Raw genomic sequence first — 16,093 nt, 5'->3', positions numbered from 1 at the left:
AAAGGAGGTGGCAAAGAAAATAAGCAAACCCTTAGTCATAATTATGAGAGCATCCTTGGACTCAGGGAAGGTCCCCCATGGACTTAACCCCAGGGGCTCACATCTGGTGAGTATGGGTTTGGCACACCCAGGGCCCCGAGCTGGATATCATCATTCTTCTCTTTCTTGGTGATTCCTCTCTCTCTCTCTCTCTCTCTCTCTCTCTCTCTCTCTCTCTCTCTCTCTCTCTCTCTCTCTCTCTCAGGGGTAACTCGGGAATTTTTTTCCTTGCACCATATGCCAATAATAATAATGACTGGAGATGTGCAAATGTATCCCCAATTCACAAAGGGAGATCGAAGGGTGACACGAGTAATTACAGACCAGTTAGTTTAACTTCTGTTCCAGGTAAACTAATGGAGTTACTGGTTAAAGATGCATTGCAGGATCATCTAGACACAGCATGGGTTTCTTAAGGGAAAGTCTTGTCTGACAAATTTGATTGGATACTATGATGTGCTTACAAAGGAACTGGATGCAAAAAACAATTTTGATATCATATACTTGGATTTCAGGAAAACTTTTGACACTGATGTGCATGGAAGACTACTGCACAAATTGGAGCAGAATGGTATTAAGGGTAAATTGCTACAATGAATAAAAGAATGATTGAGTGGGAGGAGACAGAGAGTGGTAATCAATGGGTGCTGCTCTTCGTGGACTAATGTCAGTAGAGTCCCACTGGGTTCGGTTTTTTTGTCCACTGTTGTTTTGTATAGTTCTCAATGATATTGATGAAGGTATATCAGGCTTAGTGTCAAAGTTTGCAGATGATACAAAGGTTGGCAGGGTTGTTAATGACAGTAATGGCAGTGTGCTACTGCAACAGGATCAAGAAAATTTGGGCAGATAGGCTGAGAAGTGGCAACTGAAGTTTAACCTTGACAAATGCAAAGTACTGCATATGGGTAGAAGTAACCCCAGAGAAACGTACCAACTGTGTGGTACTACACTTAAGGTGGTAGAAAATGAAAAAGACCTGGGAGTAATTGTGCAGTCAGATATGAAGTTTTCTGAGCAATGCAGACAGGCTGCTAGGGCGGGTCTTGGGATTTTGTCAATGATATACAGGAATTTTGCTAGCAGGGAAAAGGTGATTGTCCCTCTGTATAAGGCAATGGTCAGGTCAGGCCACTCCTTGAGTACTGCGTACAGGTCTGGAGGTCTCATTTTAGGAAGGATGTAGATTTGCTTGAGCATGTACAGAGAAGGGCAACAAGATTGGTGAGGGGGAATGAAGGGTTCCTCTTACCAAGAGAGGCTTAAGTTCTCAGTGGCTGGAGAACTCAGGTCACTAGGCACCTGCGAGGTGATCTGATTGAGGTGTATAAGGCCTTGAATGGGTTGAGCATACTGAATTCTGATGGGATTCTTCCACTTGTTTAGATTACAAACCTAAGGATGCATAAATTCAAATTAAGAAAAGACAGACGTAGAACATATGTGCAGAAATTTGCCTTTAGCCAGTGGGTGGTTAATTGCTGGAACAAACTTCCTTCTGTCATTGTGGAAGTTGATAGGTTAAATAAATTTAAGGAGGAACTGGACAAATATTTGGAGAGAATTGTTTTGTAAATTTTTTTTTTTTTTTTTTTTTGGCTGATGCTGCATAAGCTCATAACACTTGCTTTCTTGCATCACTACTGTATTTTTTTTTTTTTTTTTTCTGAATTGCACCTGCAATTTATTTCATTTCTTATAATTATTGACAAGAAATCTGGTTCATTTGATCTTGTTTAAGTTCAAAACATAGTCACATTCACTTTTTGTTATAATATTAACAGATGTAGAACAATTTTGTAGAGTTTCTGTGCACATTTTGATTAAAAAAAAAAAAAAAAAAAAAAACACATCATTAGCATACAAAAAATCAGTTCACTTTTCACAATTGTTTCAAAGTAATGTGAGCATTGTTTACCTCAATAAACAATGCTCACATTATTTTAATATTTTCATCTATTCTGTTGTTGATGATTTGAATGTCCATATCTTGTCCTAAATAAAATAATTTATAAAATTAAAAAAAAAAAAAGAAGTTTTTGTTTTGCTTAAATGAATTTTTTTTTCAATTTACCAAAGATGATTCGATATTATCATTTAAATCTCTTGCAGTGAAAAAATAAACTAAATTTCAAAATCTTATTTATAAAAAAAAGTTTATTTTAAAAATTTTCTTCATTTTCTACAAATCTATTGACCTATAAATTCTGTACAATAAAAGGTGGCTGATGTTCAAAAAATGAAAGGCAGCTGGAAACTAGGCTTCATCCAAGAGCATACCTATAAATTTAGCAGAAAAGAAAGAAAAGAACAATTTCAGTAGAAATTAAAATTACACAAAAAAAGCAACAAAATAAGATAATGGATTTCTGAAAATTTGTACAAACTGTAAAAATGTTTTTTTAGATTTAGCTTAAGACCAGAAAGATTAAGCATTCTGGACTTCAGTCTTTTATGTCTACCCATCCTTACAAAATTTGTTAGATAATTTCTATTAAAAAGAGGTGTACTTTTAAATTTCAAGTTTTGTTTTTTCTTAACTTTAGAACACTAAGTCATGGAGAAATTCAGTTAGCTAGGTTCTACTCTCTGCATACAGGATCAGATATTCCAATTCTGTGAAACTGTTAACAAGTTTGTTGGATTGTGTCTGAATTAGCATAGAAAAAGTGCATTTCAAAATTCAAGGAATTGTATTTTAATATTTATACAAGTTACCAAAAGCTGTAGCCCAAAATTGTTTATTCTGGTCTTAAAAAAAATATATTAAAAATTCCTTTACATAGGAATTTTTATAGAAACTACAAACAGGGTTCTAGCTGTATTGATCAATTCTTATTAGTTTTCAATGTAAAATACCTTCCATACTCTTTGAAAAGCTAAATTGATTTTTTTATTCTAGCAAAGCTAGCACTTCTTCCATGAGAAAGTATAAAGAGTAGCAATCAAATTTTTCCTATTAAATCCCCCCCTTTACTACAATCATTCATATTAAGACTCAATAATTAAATTATTTAGGTTTATTATTTTATTGTTTGTTTATTTATTATTAATAATAATTAATTAATTATTTTAGATAATTATAGTATAGTTTTTTGATATTTATATATATAATATATCAATATAATCTGTATTGTACTTTCAGAGTGTATCCTGTAATTTTTTCTCTTAAAATAGAAAGAAGTATAAACATTATTTATAAATTGATAATCGATGGCTGATAATGGCAAGATGTTTTAAGGACCGCAACATTGATACTAGGGAAATGAGCTTAAATAACTTAAACACAGAAATGTTAGGAGTGTTATCAATAAAATGATTGAATTCAAACTGCAGGTTAGGACAATTAAAAATTAAAATAATATGGCTAATGGAAACATGCCACCCACCTGGAAATAGGGGACAATGAGTTTCACTGTGGTATGTATAGTGTATTTAAGGAAGATAGGTGTGATTCTTCTTACGAAAAGAGTGTAACAAAAGCTCTCCCAGATTCAAGAGTTGTTTGTTGTTTGTTTGTTATTTGGTTTTTAGGAGCATTAGCAACTAAGGCCATATTGCTCCGGGAATATGCGGTAGTCATTCCCTGACCTTTCCGCATCCTCCGTATTTGGTGGTGACGGGCTCGAACCCCGGTCTAATCAAGAAGCGTGTGCTACGCACTGCTGCTCCTTCCCACCTGGCTACGGAGGCGCCCATTCAAGAGTTATGCATGCTACTACAGAATCTGTGTGGTGTGATTTAGTTAGAAGCAAAGTTATAATGAGAGTTGGAGTAATCTAGAGACTGTAATATTGAACATTATGACAAAATAATCCACATGCAAACAGAATGAGCAAGAAAGTGTGAATGCCTTATTAGTGATTTCATCTAATTGACTGGAGCAAGTAGGAGGGAAACCCATTAGGGGAACAAAATTTTTAAATCAATAGAATGATTGTTATTTGTATAACTATGTTAGGGAAAGTACTAGGGGCAAGAATATGCTACACCTGATAGTCGCACACAACCCAAATGACATTATAGGGCTGACAATATAGGAACCATTAGTAGGGAGTGATCATGATGAGGAGAGAGAGAGAGGTAGCTGTTGTTGAAGGCAAAAGAATAGGTTTTAATTTCAGGAAAGTGAAGGGAGGTACACATTGTGATACTTAATTGGCTAAGTATTTGTGGAAACAGATGGAAAAGAGCAGAATAAAAACTTTTCGGGCTGACTTCATAATTAAATTTAATTATTTATTTCCAAACAATGGCTTTCAAAACTTCTCTCTTCTTGTTCCAGGGGGGATGCGTCTTACTTTCATCCCCTCTCTGACTCTACTCTTTCTCCACCCAAACCCCCATTCCAAACTTCTCCCACTATCTACCCTCTTCTTTCAACACCACTCAGCACCCACAGATACTCTCTGTAGATGCCAGTAAGAGTCATCAATAATAGAAACAGGTGTGCCTCAGCCCAGTACAGAAGACTCAGCGATGTATGGGGGGGAAACCTCTACTGTAATGCCTTTTGCAGGTAATATGAACATTTTTAAAAACTTTCAAATTTTTCATTAAAAATTTTGAAGAACTGCATTGAACAAGTATTGCAACACCTTTAGTACTGATGTGCTACAAGCAGAATTAAATTTTTTTTTTTTTTATTTCCCAGAAATAAAAAATAAAGTTTTGTAATTATCAAGTGTCATGCATGCCACTTTTGTTAAAACTGGAACTGTACATGCTGGTAAATAGTTTTAGTTTGATGTAATCATCAAACTAAATCATACTATTTATTAAACTATTTAATTGATGCTTGCAGGGCTATGTTAACATAAAAACTAGCAAGCAAGAACATTAACCTTCTCATAATTAGAAAATAGAAGCACCATTTTGCTTGCACCTGGGTGTGTCTTGACATGGTGCAGGGTATTAATCTTTATTTTGAAAATTAGATCTATAACTTTCTTTAATTTTTTGTTATTACTGGCTGAATACATTCTGCACTAAAGTCACCAGAACACATAGCTACTGGGCTTCCCAACTCTTCAGCTCCCTTCCCTTCTCAGTGGTGGTAGATCTGGAGGTATGGTAATTTTACCATTGGAAAAAAGGACCATTTCGGAACTTAAACATAACTTCCGGGTCATCATCCAGATTCTATAGAATGGCAGAACCATAGCACCAAAGGATTTGCTCACATCTTTATTACAATACCTAAGATCTCACTCACTGCATCTGAATTTTGTGTGGAAATAGTTTAGTAATTTTTTTATATTGTAGAGTACAGTTTTCTTCTGACCCAGATTTCTTCACACTCCCAACAACAACCTTCCATGTACAGGCAACCCTTGTATAACATGGTAGTTAGGTTTCTATAAAATGTTGTGTTGTGCAAAATTGTGTTATATGGGACTAAGAAAAAGTGCAAAGGGGGGTTACATTCCAAAAATACACTATTTCTTTAATAAAATGTTAACAAAAATACACCACTCTACATTTTGTTTATATTCTGCTCTCTTTAAAAAATGAGTAATCTGGGTTTGTTTGATTTTGCTTGATAAATCTTTGTGAATTTCATCGTATGGAACTAAGCATTTTTTAAGCTCCCTTTTGAACTTTGGGCTCCTTTCATTCAAGGATCAGCATTCAAAAAATAAGATTCTAATTGATTGGCTAACTTTATGCCTTCCCGTATGCTTTTTAGTGTAAAATTTGGAAGTTTAGAATTTTCATCTGCGCTATTAATCTTCTGAATTGATTTGGTTTTACATCTGATGCCATTTCCACCAAATCCACTTCACCGGCCTCTTTTTCTACCAGAAATTCTTGAACATCATCAGTAATTTTTTTTTTTTTTTTTTTAAGGGGCATCAGTGACTAAGGCCATGTTATTCTGTGTATATTGTCTATAAATTGCATGTCCTCCGGTAAATTTTCTGTTTTGTGGCTGAGTTGTAGCCCAAGCCTGACTACAACTCAGCCACATTGTGAAAAAGACCCATAAAAATTCCTCCCTTCATTGACAGGATTCAAACTCAGGTATTTTCCACCCAATGTGGGGAGGAAGGCGATTCTGTCAACTGTACTACCCACAAGGGCTTCAATAGTCATATCATCAAACCCTTCTACCGATGTAGCAAGTTCTACTATCGCACCGATTCCATTTTCTGCCAGTTCAACCATATTTCGTGAATGAGCTGACTCTGGCCATACATTTTTCCAAAACACACCTGTTGACAGTTTTATTTCTTTCAGTGATAAAGCTATGATTCTGATACAGTCCACAATTGAAAAATGTTTCCATGCCTCCATTACTTCAGTTGATTCATAATCAATTTTTTCCAATAGCCACTGTAATGATTTTCTGATGTAATGAGTCTTAAAGGTGGATATAATGCCTTGATCTAATGGCTGAATGAAAGAAGTTGTATTAACCTAGTACAACTGTGGTGGTAGTAGGAACATAACTTCAATGTGTGGATGACTTAAATCTTTTGGATGGCCTGGTGTGCTATCCAATAGTAATAAAACTTTGAAATCTAGATTTTTTTCAAAGTTCAGGGATTTCTCGGCAATTTTTTTTTTGACTAGCGAGTCAACAGTGGGGATTTAAAAAGAGTGGAAATGTTGAAAAACGGCATTCAACATAACAGCAGGGTTTGCTCTGCACAAAAGCTCAACGATACCCTGTCATGCAAGGTTTAACAAAATTCTCTAACCGTGTTAGAGCAAAACCATGTTATTTAAGTACAGTGTTGTGTGAGGATTTCTGCAATTTATTCGTGTTAGAGCGAAACTGTGTTGTAGAAGTACTGTGTTATATGGGAATTGCCTGTACTGTGAAATATTTCCTAGAATTCTGACAACGTATCAAGTTTGATGAAAGCCTTTTAGCCCAAATAAAGTAATCTGTAGTAAAGACTAACTTTTCATAGCTGTTAACATTACTGTTGCCAAAAAGTTTGCAATGTTAATATTTAATATTAATATCAAATTTTTTTTTTTTTTTTTTTGTTGGTTGTATAAGCTTTGCCTTCTTGCATCATGTTAACAATACTAAGTTACACACTTTTCTTCTATAAATAATGTAAGTAATACAGTTCAATAATAAGGCAGTTAAAAGTACAGCATCTTTCTTGGAAAAGCTGTCTTCCACAAAGAATGCACACACCCCTACCTGCTACACATGCTCTCATAAAACAAGCAGCTGATCCAGAAATTAAGGCTCGTACTGCAACTTGAGCAAGGTCAGATTTGCGTTCTGGAATCATAACACCAAGACCACCCAGCTGAATACCGATTGATGCAATGTTTGAAAAACCACAAAGAGCAAATATAGCAATTACTTCAGAACGTGCCTAAAAAAAAAAAAAAAAAAAAGTCATAATTAAATCATTAGGAATTTCTTATATTACTCATAACAAACTCCTGTTTTATTATTAAAATCAACTAAATATTTAACAGTATAGATCCTACTTTGTTTACGACACTCATCATATATCCATTAAGGGTGAAGAATATGATAATAAGTTTAAAACATTTTAAAAATGGATAAAATGAATAAAGGAATAAGAAAAACCCCAAAGGAAATTGCAAGAACCTTTGGTTCATTAATACAATGAAATGACACTAGAAACTTCTCAACTGGAATGGGGGAGATTAAGCAACCTCACCCAATGTTAAAAGTAGAAATAATGGGTTATGTGATATAAACTTATATTACAGAAGGCTACATGCTGGAAATAATTTTCTGTACTCTCATGCTCCTAGAGTGTACAAAGGGGAACTTAGTATTGCCAGGATGCTATAGAACTTTCAACAGGAACTTGAGCATTAAACAACTGGAAGTAATTATGTTGAAATGTTCTAATAGCCAGATTATTATATTTATAATTTACTGGTTGAAAGTAGTTTTTAGATAAGCTAAGCTCATTTATGAGACAGGTGGTGAAATATTTTGTAATATATACTTATATCCATCTGGAAATAATTAAAATAAAGACTACTATGACAATAATAATTATTTCTCTTATAACTTGCTGATGTATTAGCATTAGCAGAGGCATATGATGCAAAAAAAAAAAAAAAAAAAAAATCCCATTTCACCCATTCATTTACTCCAAATGTTTGTCCATCCACTTCTTCCTTGAATTTATTTAAACTATCAACTTCCACAACTGATAGAAGTTTATTCCAACAATCAGCTATCTGCTGGCTAAAGGCAAACTTCCCCATCTATTCTACAACTGTCTTTCTTCAATTTGAGTTTATGCCCCCTCAGTTTGTAATCTGAGCAAGTGGAAATATCCCATTAGCATTGAGCCTGCTCAAACCATTCAAGGCCTTATACACTTCAATCAGATCACCTTGCGGGTGCCTAGTCTCCAGATGCTGCAATTTACAGAAGCCTTTCTTAGTAAAAGCACCTATTTGTTCCCCTCACCAGTCATGTTGCCCTTCTCTGTACTTGTTCTAGCAACTCTACATCCTTCCTAAAATGAGGCCTCCAGACCTGTATACAGTACTCAAGTTGGCCTGACCATTGCCTTATATAAAGGAATAATCACCTCCTTTCCCTGCTAGCAAAATTCCTGTAAATCATTGACAAGACACAATGACCTGCTCTGGCAGACTGTCTGCACTGCTCAGAAAACTTCATATCTGACTGCACAATTACCTCCAGGTCTTTTTTTTTTATTCTCCAGTAGCCTGAGTGTAGTACAACAATGCTAATACATTACTCTTTGGTTACTGCTATCCTTATACTGTACTTTGCATTTGTCAATGTTGAACTTCGGTTGCCACCTCTCAGCCCATCTGCTCTACTTTTCTAGATTCTGTTGCAGTAGCATGCTGTCAGTACTGTCATTTACAACCTTGGATATTAAGCCTGAAATACTTTCATCATTATCACTGATAAATATAGAAAACAGCAATGGGCCCAACAACAAACCCTGGGATACTCCACTAATAACATTAGTCTATGAATAGCAGTGTCCATTGATTACCACTCTGTTTTCTTCCACTGAAACAACGTTTTATTCATTGTAGGAACTTGCCCTTAATGCCATACTCTTCCACTTTATACAGTAGTCTTCCATGTGCAACAGTAGCAAAAGCTTTCCTGAAATCCAAGTAGATAAAATTATTTTTTGAATCCAGTTCCTTTGTGACCACATCATAGTAATCAAATTGGTCAGATAAGACTTTCCCTTAACAAACCCATGCCATGTCTGAATTATTACTGCAGTCTTGTTTAGATGATTCTGCAATGCTTCTTTAACCAGTGACACCATTATTTTCCCTGGAACAGAAGTTAAACTAACAGGTCTGTAATTACTTGTGTTACTTCTTTGTGAATTGGAGATACATTTGAACAACCCCAGTCTATGGGGACCTTCTCTGAGTCCAAGGATGCTCTTACAATTATGGCTATGGGTTTGCTTACTTCCTTTGCTGCCTCCTTTAATATAACTGGATAGATCCCATCCACCCCAGGTTCCTTTTTTATGTTTTTTTTTTTACATAATTTATTGAAATTATTTGAATTTACGAAATTATTGAAGTTAAACATAATTTCTTTTATGTTTAACTTCAATAATTTCTCCTCCACTTTACTCTCAGTTATTACAAAATCATTTAGCTCCCTGTTAGAGTTTAATAAGCTTCTGTCCTCCAATTTCCTACAGAATTCCTCGTGTGAATGTAGGTGCAAAATACTCATTCAGTTTGCCAGCTATCTGAGCAGGATCATCAACAGTTGCAATATCAATATCAAGTGGACCAATCTGATTCATCCCTTTCCTTCTAGATTTTATATAAATAAAGAAGTTTTTACTGTTTTTCTTTGCATCCTTTGTCAAAGATTTCTCGTCACCTGCCTTCACTTCTTTTTTGACTTGATTATAGACTAGCTTATATCTACCATATCCTTCTGTGTCGCCTGATAATTTATATGCATTCCATGCATTTATCTTCTCTGCCACAAATCTCATTAGTTTATCTGACATCTATTGGCCTAAACTTTGAACAGTATTTCTTAGTTGGCATGAAAAGCCTAGCAGCTTCCAAGATTAATTTCTTGAATGCTTCCCATTTAGAATTTGTTGTTGGTAACATCAGCAGTTCGTTCCACTGTACAGAATTTACAAAATGTCTGAGACCACTTTACTCACCTTTACAAAAGCGAAAACCCTTCCCTCTGATGGTAATTACATATTTAAGTAAATCCCACATGAATACACTGTGATCACTACCACCTAGTGGTTCCTTTATCTGCAAATTCTTAATGCGTGTATAATCACTGCTGGTAATCAGATCAAGAATATTACTCCCTCTGGTTGCCTCACGTACATGCTGCTGTAGAAAACAGTTATCCAATTAATCCACAAAAGTCTTGCTGGTGTGCGAGTGAACAATCCACAAGTTCCAGTTCAACCCCGGGGGCTCACATCTGGTGAGTACGGGCTTGGCACACCCAGGGTCCTGAGCTGGATATCATCATTCTTCTCTTTCTTGGTGATTCTCTCTCTCTCTCTCTCTCTCTCTCTCTCTCTCTCTCTCTCTCTCTCTCTCTCTCACACGCAGGGTAACTTGGGAATTTTTTTTCTGGTGCAGCATAAGCCTCAGGCTTCCTTGCACCATATGATTATTAATAATAATAATAATAATATCTGGGAAGTTAAAATCTCCCATTATAAGATATTCTGATTTACTGGCCCACTATTTCCTTGTATCATTGTTCATTATACTCATCAGAGGCATTAGTCCTATATAACATACTCCTCCCCTCATTTTGCTTTCCTATTGCTTATTTCACACCAAACTGACTCAACATTGCACTGTCCACCAATGTCAACTGGATGCACTGTCTTAGATTTTATGTGCTTAACTAACAGCGTAACCCCTCCTCCCTTCCTATCCTTTTTGTATACATTGATTCCAATTCTGCATTCCTTATATCTGTATGACACTAAGTCTCTGATATCCCAATATCCACCTTTGATATCTTGACCAGCATTTCAAATTCAACAAGTTTATTTACTCTACTCCTAGCATTGGTGTACATGCAAGTATACATGCACCTGTTCTTACCCTTAGTTACCCTAACACAGCCCATGTATTTACTTGTTTCACAATGACTCCCAGCAGTTCTTAAAATTGCCAGCAACTTGTTTTCCAGGCTGCTGCTCATTCCAACAGGAGCAGTGGAAGAATCACTTCCACCTCTGCCTACTGTTAATCAATTAGTCTGTGAATGCCCCCCCCCCCCAAGTGTGCAATTTTCCAACCCACCTAACATTGGCTTGATAGCATCAGCAAATATCCTTGCACCTTTTCTATTTAAGTGTATCCTATCCCTGTAGAAACAATCTCTCTCCCCTGTTAACAAGCACAGAACACATTAAGAAAAATTCTACCCCATGAACCTTGCCCAATCTCTCTAGGGCCAAATTGATTGATATATGTTATATATTATATTTGCATTTGAGGCCTTTTTGATAATCAATAATATATACAATGTTTTGAATGTCAAGACATATCTGAAGTGTCCAGCCACTTTTCATACTTTTTTTTTTATTATTATTATGGAACCCAAGTTACTATGAGGTAGCTTAACAAATGATAAATATCAAACTAAGTTCTTGATCATTAATTTCCACAATGTATATTTCTCACTGTTTGCTCCTAATCAGGACTGTGGTTACTGTCAAAGTGGATGTTATGCAGATGTTTTAATTTTCTTTTGGTTTAAAGATTTAAAAAAAAATTATGCTGTCACTTCAGCAAGTTTGCTTAATATATGTCTGAATTGCAAGCTTTATGTTCCAAATTTACTTTCTTATGTCACTCTTCCCCTTATTCAGACTACACACAAGAGGGGGGATAAAAATTAAATTGAAGAAAGATGGTTACAGGATAAATATGCAGAAGTTTGCATACAACCAGCGAATAGTTGATTGTTGGAACAAACTTCCATCTGCTGTTGTGAATATCAGTGGTATGAATAAATCCAGGATAGAAAACTGTTGGAGGGGATGGATGGGTGATGTTGGATTTTTTTTTTTTTTTTTTGGAGTGATCTGGTATAAGCTTTCTTTCTTTCATCATTCGCTAATATTAATACTAACTGAGAAATACATGCACGATCAGGTTGGAAAGTGATTGTACTACACATAACCCCACCACTTTGACTGCTTGCAAGAATATCAATGTAATGTTTGTTCATTTACTAAATGTTACACCACTGAGTGAGCATAGTATCTTCTTTTAGGTGTAAAAAAAAAAAAAAAAAAAACACCTTTCTTATTTTATATTCAAGCCAAACTGTGCAATTGCTTCATTATGTTGTGTCAGATTAGCAAAATTTGGAAAAGAAAATCCTGAATTCAAAAATGCATTTAATGAACCTGCTGATGACATTACATTCTAAATTAAAAAAAAAAAAAAAAAAAAAGTTTGGTTTGCATGTCTGTAGTAGCTGTCAATCCTGAATGGGAGCAACCAATGAGAAGCATATATCACAGAAATTAATCATTAAGGAACCATTGCAATCCTTGGAAGGTGAAAACTTAGAGTAGATAAGTTACATACCAATAAACTAGTACTAGCAAGTAGTGGCTTGTTGGCACATAAATACATATGCATATGCTCAAAAGTTGTTTGTTTTTGATAGCTATTCAAGAAAACAGATGTTTATTGACTAAACTAATGAGTAAGCCCGACCTTGACCTTAATGACTGCTGTAATTCCGACCAATTAATACTGTATATTTACAATTCACAATACTAATCAGCTATCTTGCTCTACTTGCTCTGACCAGTTAGTTTAACTTCTGTTCCGGGTAAAATAATGGAGGTTATTCGCTGGTTAAAGATGCATTGCAGGATCACCTAAACAAGACTGCAGCAATAATTCAGACACAGCATGGGTTTGTTAAGGGAAAGTCTTGTCTGACAAATTTGATAGGATATTATGATGTGGTTACAAAGGAACTGGATGCAAAAAATAATTTTGATATCATACAAATTTTGTATATTTGGATTTCAGGAAAGCTTTTGACACTGTTGCGCATGGAAGACTATTGTACAAATTGGAGCAGAATGGTATTAAGGGTAAGTTGCTACAATGGATAAAAGGATGGTTAAGTGGGAGAAGACAGAGGGTGGTAATCAATGGGTGCTGCTCTTCTTGGACTAAAGTTATTAGTGGAGTCCCACAGGGTTCGGTGTTAGGTCCACTGTTATTTTGTATATTTATCAATGATATTGATGAAGGTATATCAGGCTTAATGTCGAAGTTTGCAGATGATACAAAGGTTGGCAGGGTTGTTAATGACAGTAATGGCAGTGTGCTACTGCAACAGGATCTAGATAATTTGGGCATATGGGCTAAGAAGTGGCAACTGAAGTTTAAACTTGACAAATGCAAATTACTACATATGGGTAGAAGTAACCCCAGAGAAACGTACCACCTGTTAAGGTGGTAGAAAATGAAAAAGACCTGGGAGTAATTGTGCAGCAGATATGAAGTTTTCTGAGCAGTGCAGACAGGCTGCCAGGGCAGGTCATGGGGTTTTGTCAATGATATATAGGAATTTTGCTAGCAGGGAAAAGGAGGTGATTATCCCTCTGTATAAGGCAATGGTCAGGCCACGCCTTGAGTACTGCGTACAGGTCTGGAGGCCTCATTTTAGGAAGGATGTAGACTTACTTGAGCGTGTACAGAGAAGGGCAACAAGATTGGTGAGGGGAATGAAGGGATCCTCTTACCAAGAGAGGCTTAAGTTCTGCAAATTGCAGTGGCTGGAGACTAGGCACCTGCGCGGTGATCTGATTGAGGTATATAAGGCCTTGAATGGGTACGCTGAATTCTGATGGGATCCTTCCACTTGTTCAGATTATAAACCTAAGGGGGCATAAATTCAAATTAAGAAAAGACAGATGTAGAATAGATGTGCAGAAATTTGCCTTTAGCCTTGGCTGGTTAATTGCTGGAACAAACTTCCATCTGCCGTTGTGGAAGTTGATAGGTTGAATAAATTTAAGGAGGAACTGGACAGGCATTTGGAGGGAATGGTGCGATTTTTTTTTTTTGGCTGATGCTGCATAAGCTCATACATTTGCTTTCTTGCATCACATGCCACTACTACTACTACTACTTTTTTTTTTTTTTTTTTTTTTTGGCAACTGTCAGCTGCTGAAAGCATATTGGCCATACCATTATCTGGAATTCTAGCTTTATAAGGGTGTTTCATAGAATTCAGGTTAGGACTGTACCAGATGGGCCAAAGTCCTGACCTGGTTGACAAAAATCAGTTTTCCTCAAGACGGATCCCTATAAGCTTGATTTTGTAGCTCATATCATTTTCATGCTAGTATATTCAGGATCAATTTTTCCAGAGTACAATAAATTCCTGATTATCCATGTAAGTGAGGAATATATTTTTTTCTCAATAATTGAAAACCCCAGATAATTTACTAATCATGGAAAGATTAGTAAATGTGACAAAAGGAGCATTAGCGACTAAGGCCATATTGCTCTGAGAATATGCGGTGGTCATTCCCTGACCTTTCCACATCCTCCATATTTGGTGGTGACAGGCTCGAACCCCGGTCTAATCAAGAAGCGTGTGCTACGCACTGCTGCTCCTTCCCACCTGGCTATGGAGGTGTCCCCCATTCCAGAGGAAACTGTTTTAAGTCTAAATAAGTGCTGGAGGCAAAACTACATGTCCATGCAACAACAATGATCACCAGTTTAATGATTGAATGGCCTACCTCGTGCCCTCGCACGGCTCAACTGCACGCACAACTCTGTGTCCGTTAAATAATTTAACTGTAAAGTTTCCATTTGTTGATAAAGAGGCACATTCAATCTCAAAAGCTCCAAAGTCAATTAAAATATTTCTCTGGCTATATGCATTATTATTTGTATATCTATGGATTCCAGTACAACAGGCCCATTCACTCTCTTATCCTGAACTGTTGCACTCTTTTTCCCCTTCCAACAATACAGTGGTGATTGTAGTCTCAAAACACTCAAAAGTTTCACTTCAAAACAACAGCTTGTTTTAGCCACTTGTTAAACTTCTTAATTAAACTATAAACCATAACAACTGAACTTTAACATTGACAAATGCAAAGTACTGCATATGGGTAGCAGTAACCCTAGAATAACATACAAACAGTGTGGTACTACACTCAGGGTAGTGGAGAATGAAGAAGGCCTGGGGGTAATTGTACAGTCAGATATGAGGTTTTCTGAACAGTGCACACAGACTGCAAGGATAGTTCATGGGGTCTTGTCAATGATATATAGGAATTTTGTTAGTAGGGAATAAGGAGGTGATTATCCCCTTGTGCAAGGCAATGGTCAGGCCACACCTTGAGTACTGCATCCAGGTCTGGAGGCCTCATTTTAGGAAATGTTGAGCTACTAGAACGAGTACAGAGAAGGGCAACAGGATTAGTGAGTGGAACAAAGGGTTGCCGTTACCAAGATAGGCTTAAGTTCTGCAAATTGCAGCGTTGGAGACTAGGCACCTGCGAGGTGATCTGATTGAGGTGTACAAGGCCTTGAATGGTTTTAGCAAGCTCAATGCTGATGGAATTCTTCCTCTTTCTCAGATTACAAACCTGAGGGGATATAAATTCAAACTGAGGAAAGATAGCTGGAGAATAGATATGCAGAAATTTACTTATAGCTAGCAGGTGATGGTTGCTGGAACAAACTTCCATCTGTCATTGTGGAAGTTGAAAGCTTAAATTCAAGGCTGAACTAGACAAACTTTTGGAGTGAATAGATGGGTGAAACGGGAAGGGTTTTTTTTTTTTTTTGCTGATGCTATATAAGCTTGCATCATAAGCCTCTACTAGTGATAATTCTGCAGTTTATACACCAACCCTTTCAAATTTTTTTTTTTTTTTTTTTGTGTTGTTTTGAAATGTTCTCTTCCTTTTTGTACCATCAGCTTCAGTCTCCCAGAACTGGCCTCAGGTGTATTAGCACCCTGCGCGAGAATTTTTGGTGCACCCTCTCCAACTTCCTATTAAGTTTATGCATTATA

General features: G+C 36.2%; 1 protein-coding gene across 1 annotated transcript in view; it reads right to left on the bottom strand.

Moving 5' to 3' along the window:
* Positions 1 to 2,222: 2,222 nt before the first annotated feature.
* Positions 2,223 to 16,093, bottom strand: part of LOC150079318 (uncharacterized) — a 211,685-nt gene continuing 197,814 nt past the window's right edge. Inside the window, exons 11-12 of the mRNA XM_090383031.1 lie at positions 7,202 to 7,382; positions 2,223 to 2,319 (exon numbers count right to left, since the gene is read on the bottom strand). Coding sequence (XP_090239157.1) covers positions 2,297 to 2,319; positions 7,202 to 7,382 — 204 coding nt within the window. The 3' untranslated portion in view covers positions 2,223 to 2,296. The remainder of the gene's footprint in view (positions 2,320 to 7,201; positions 7,383 to 16,093) is intronic.

This window comes from Mastigoproctus giganteus, chromosome 10 (genome assembly GCF_048544385.1).
Source record: "Mastigoproctus giganteus isolate SK-2022 chromosome 10, ASM4854438v1, whole genome shotgun sequence".
Lineage (NCBI taxonomy): Eukaryota > Metazoa > Arthropoda > Arachnida > Uropygi > Thelyphonidae > Mastigoproctus > Mastigoproctus giganteus.
This window is presented reverse-complemented; position numbering and strand designations above follow the sequence as displayed.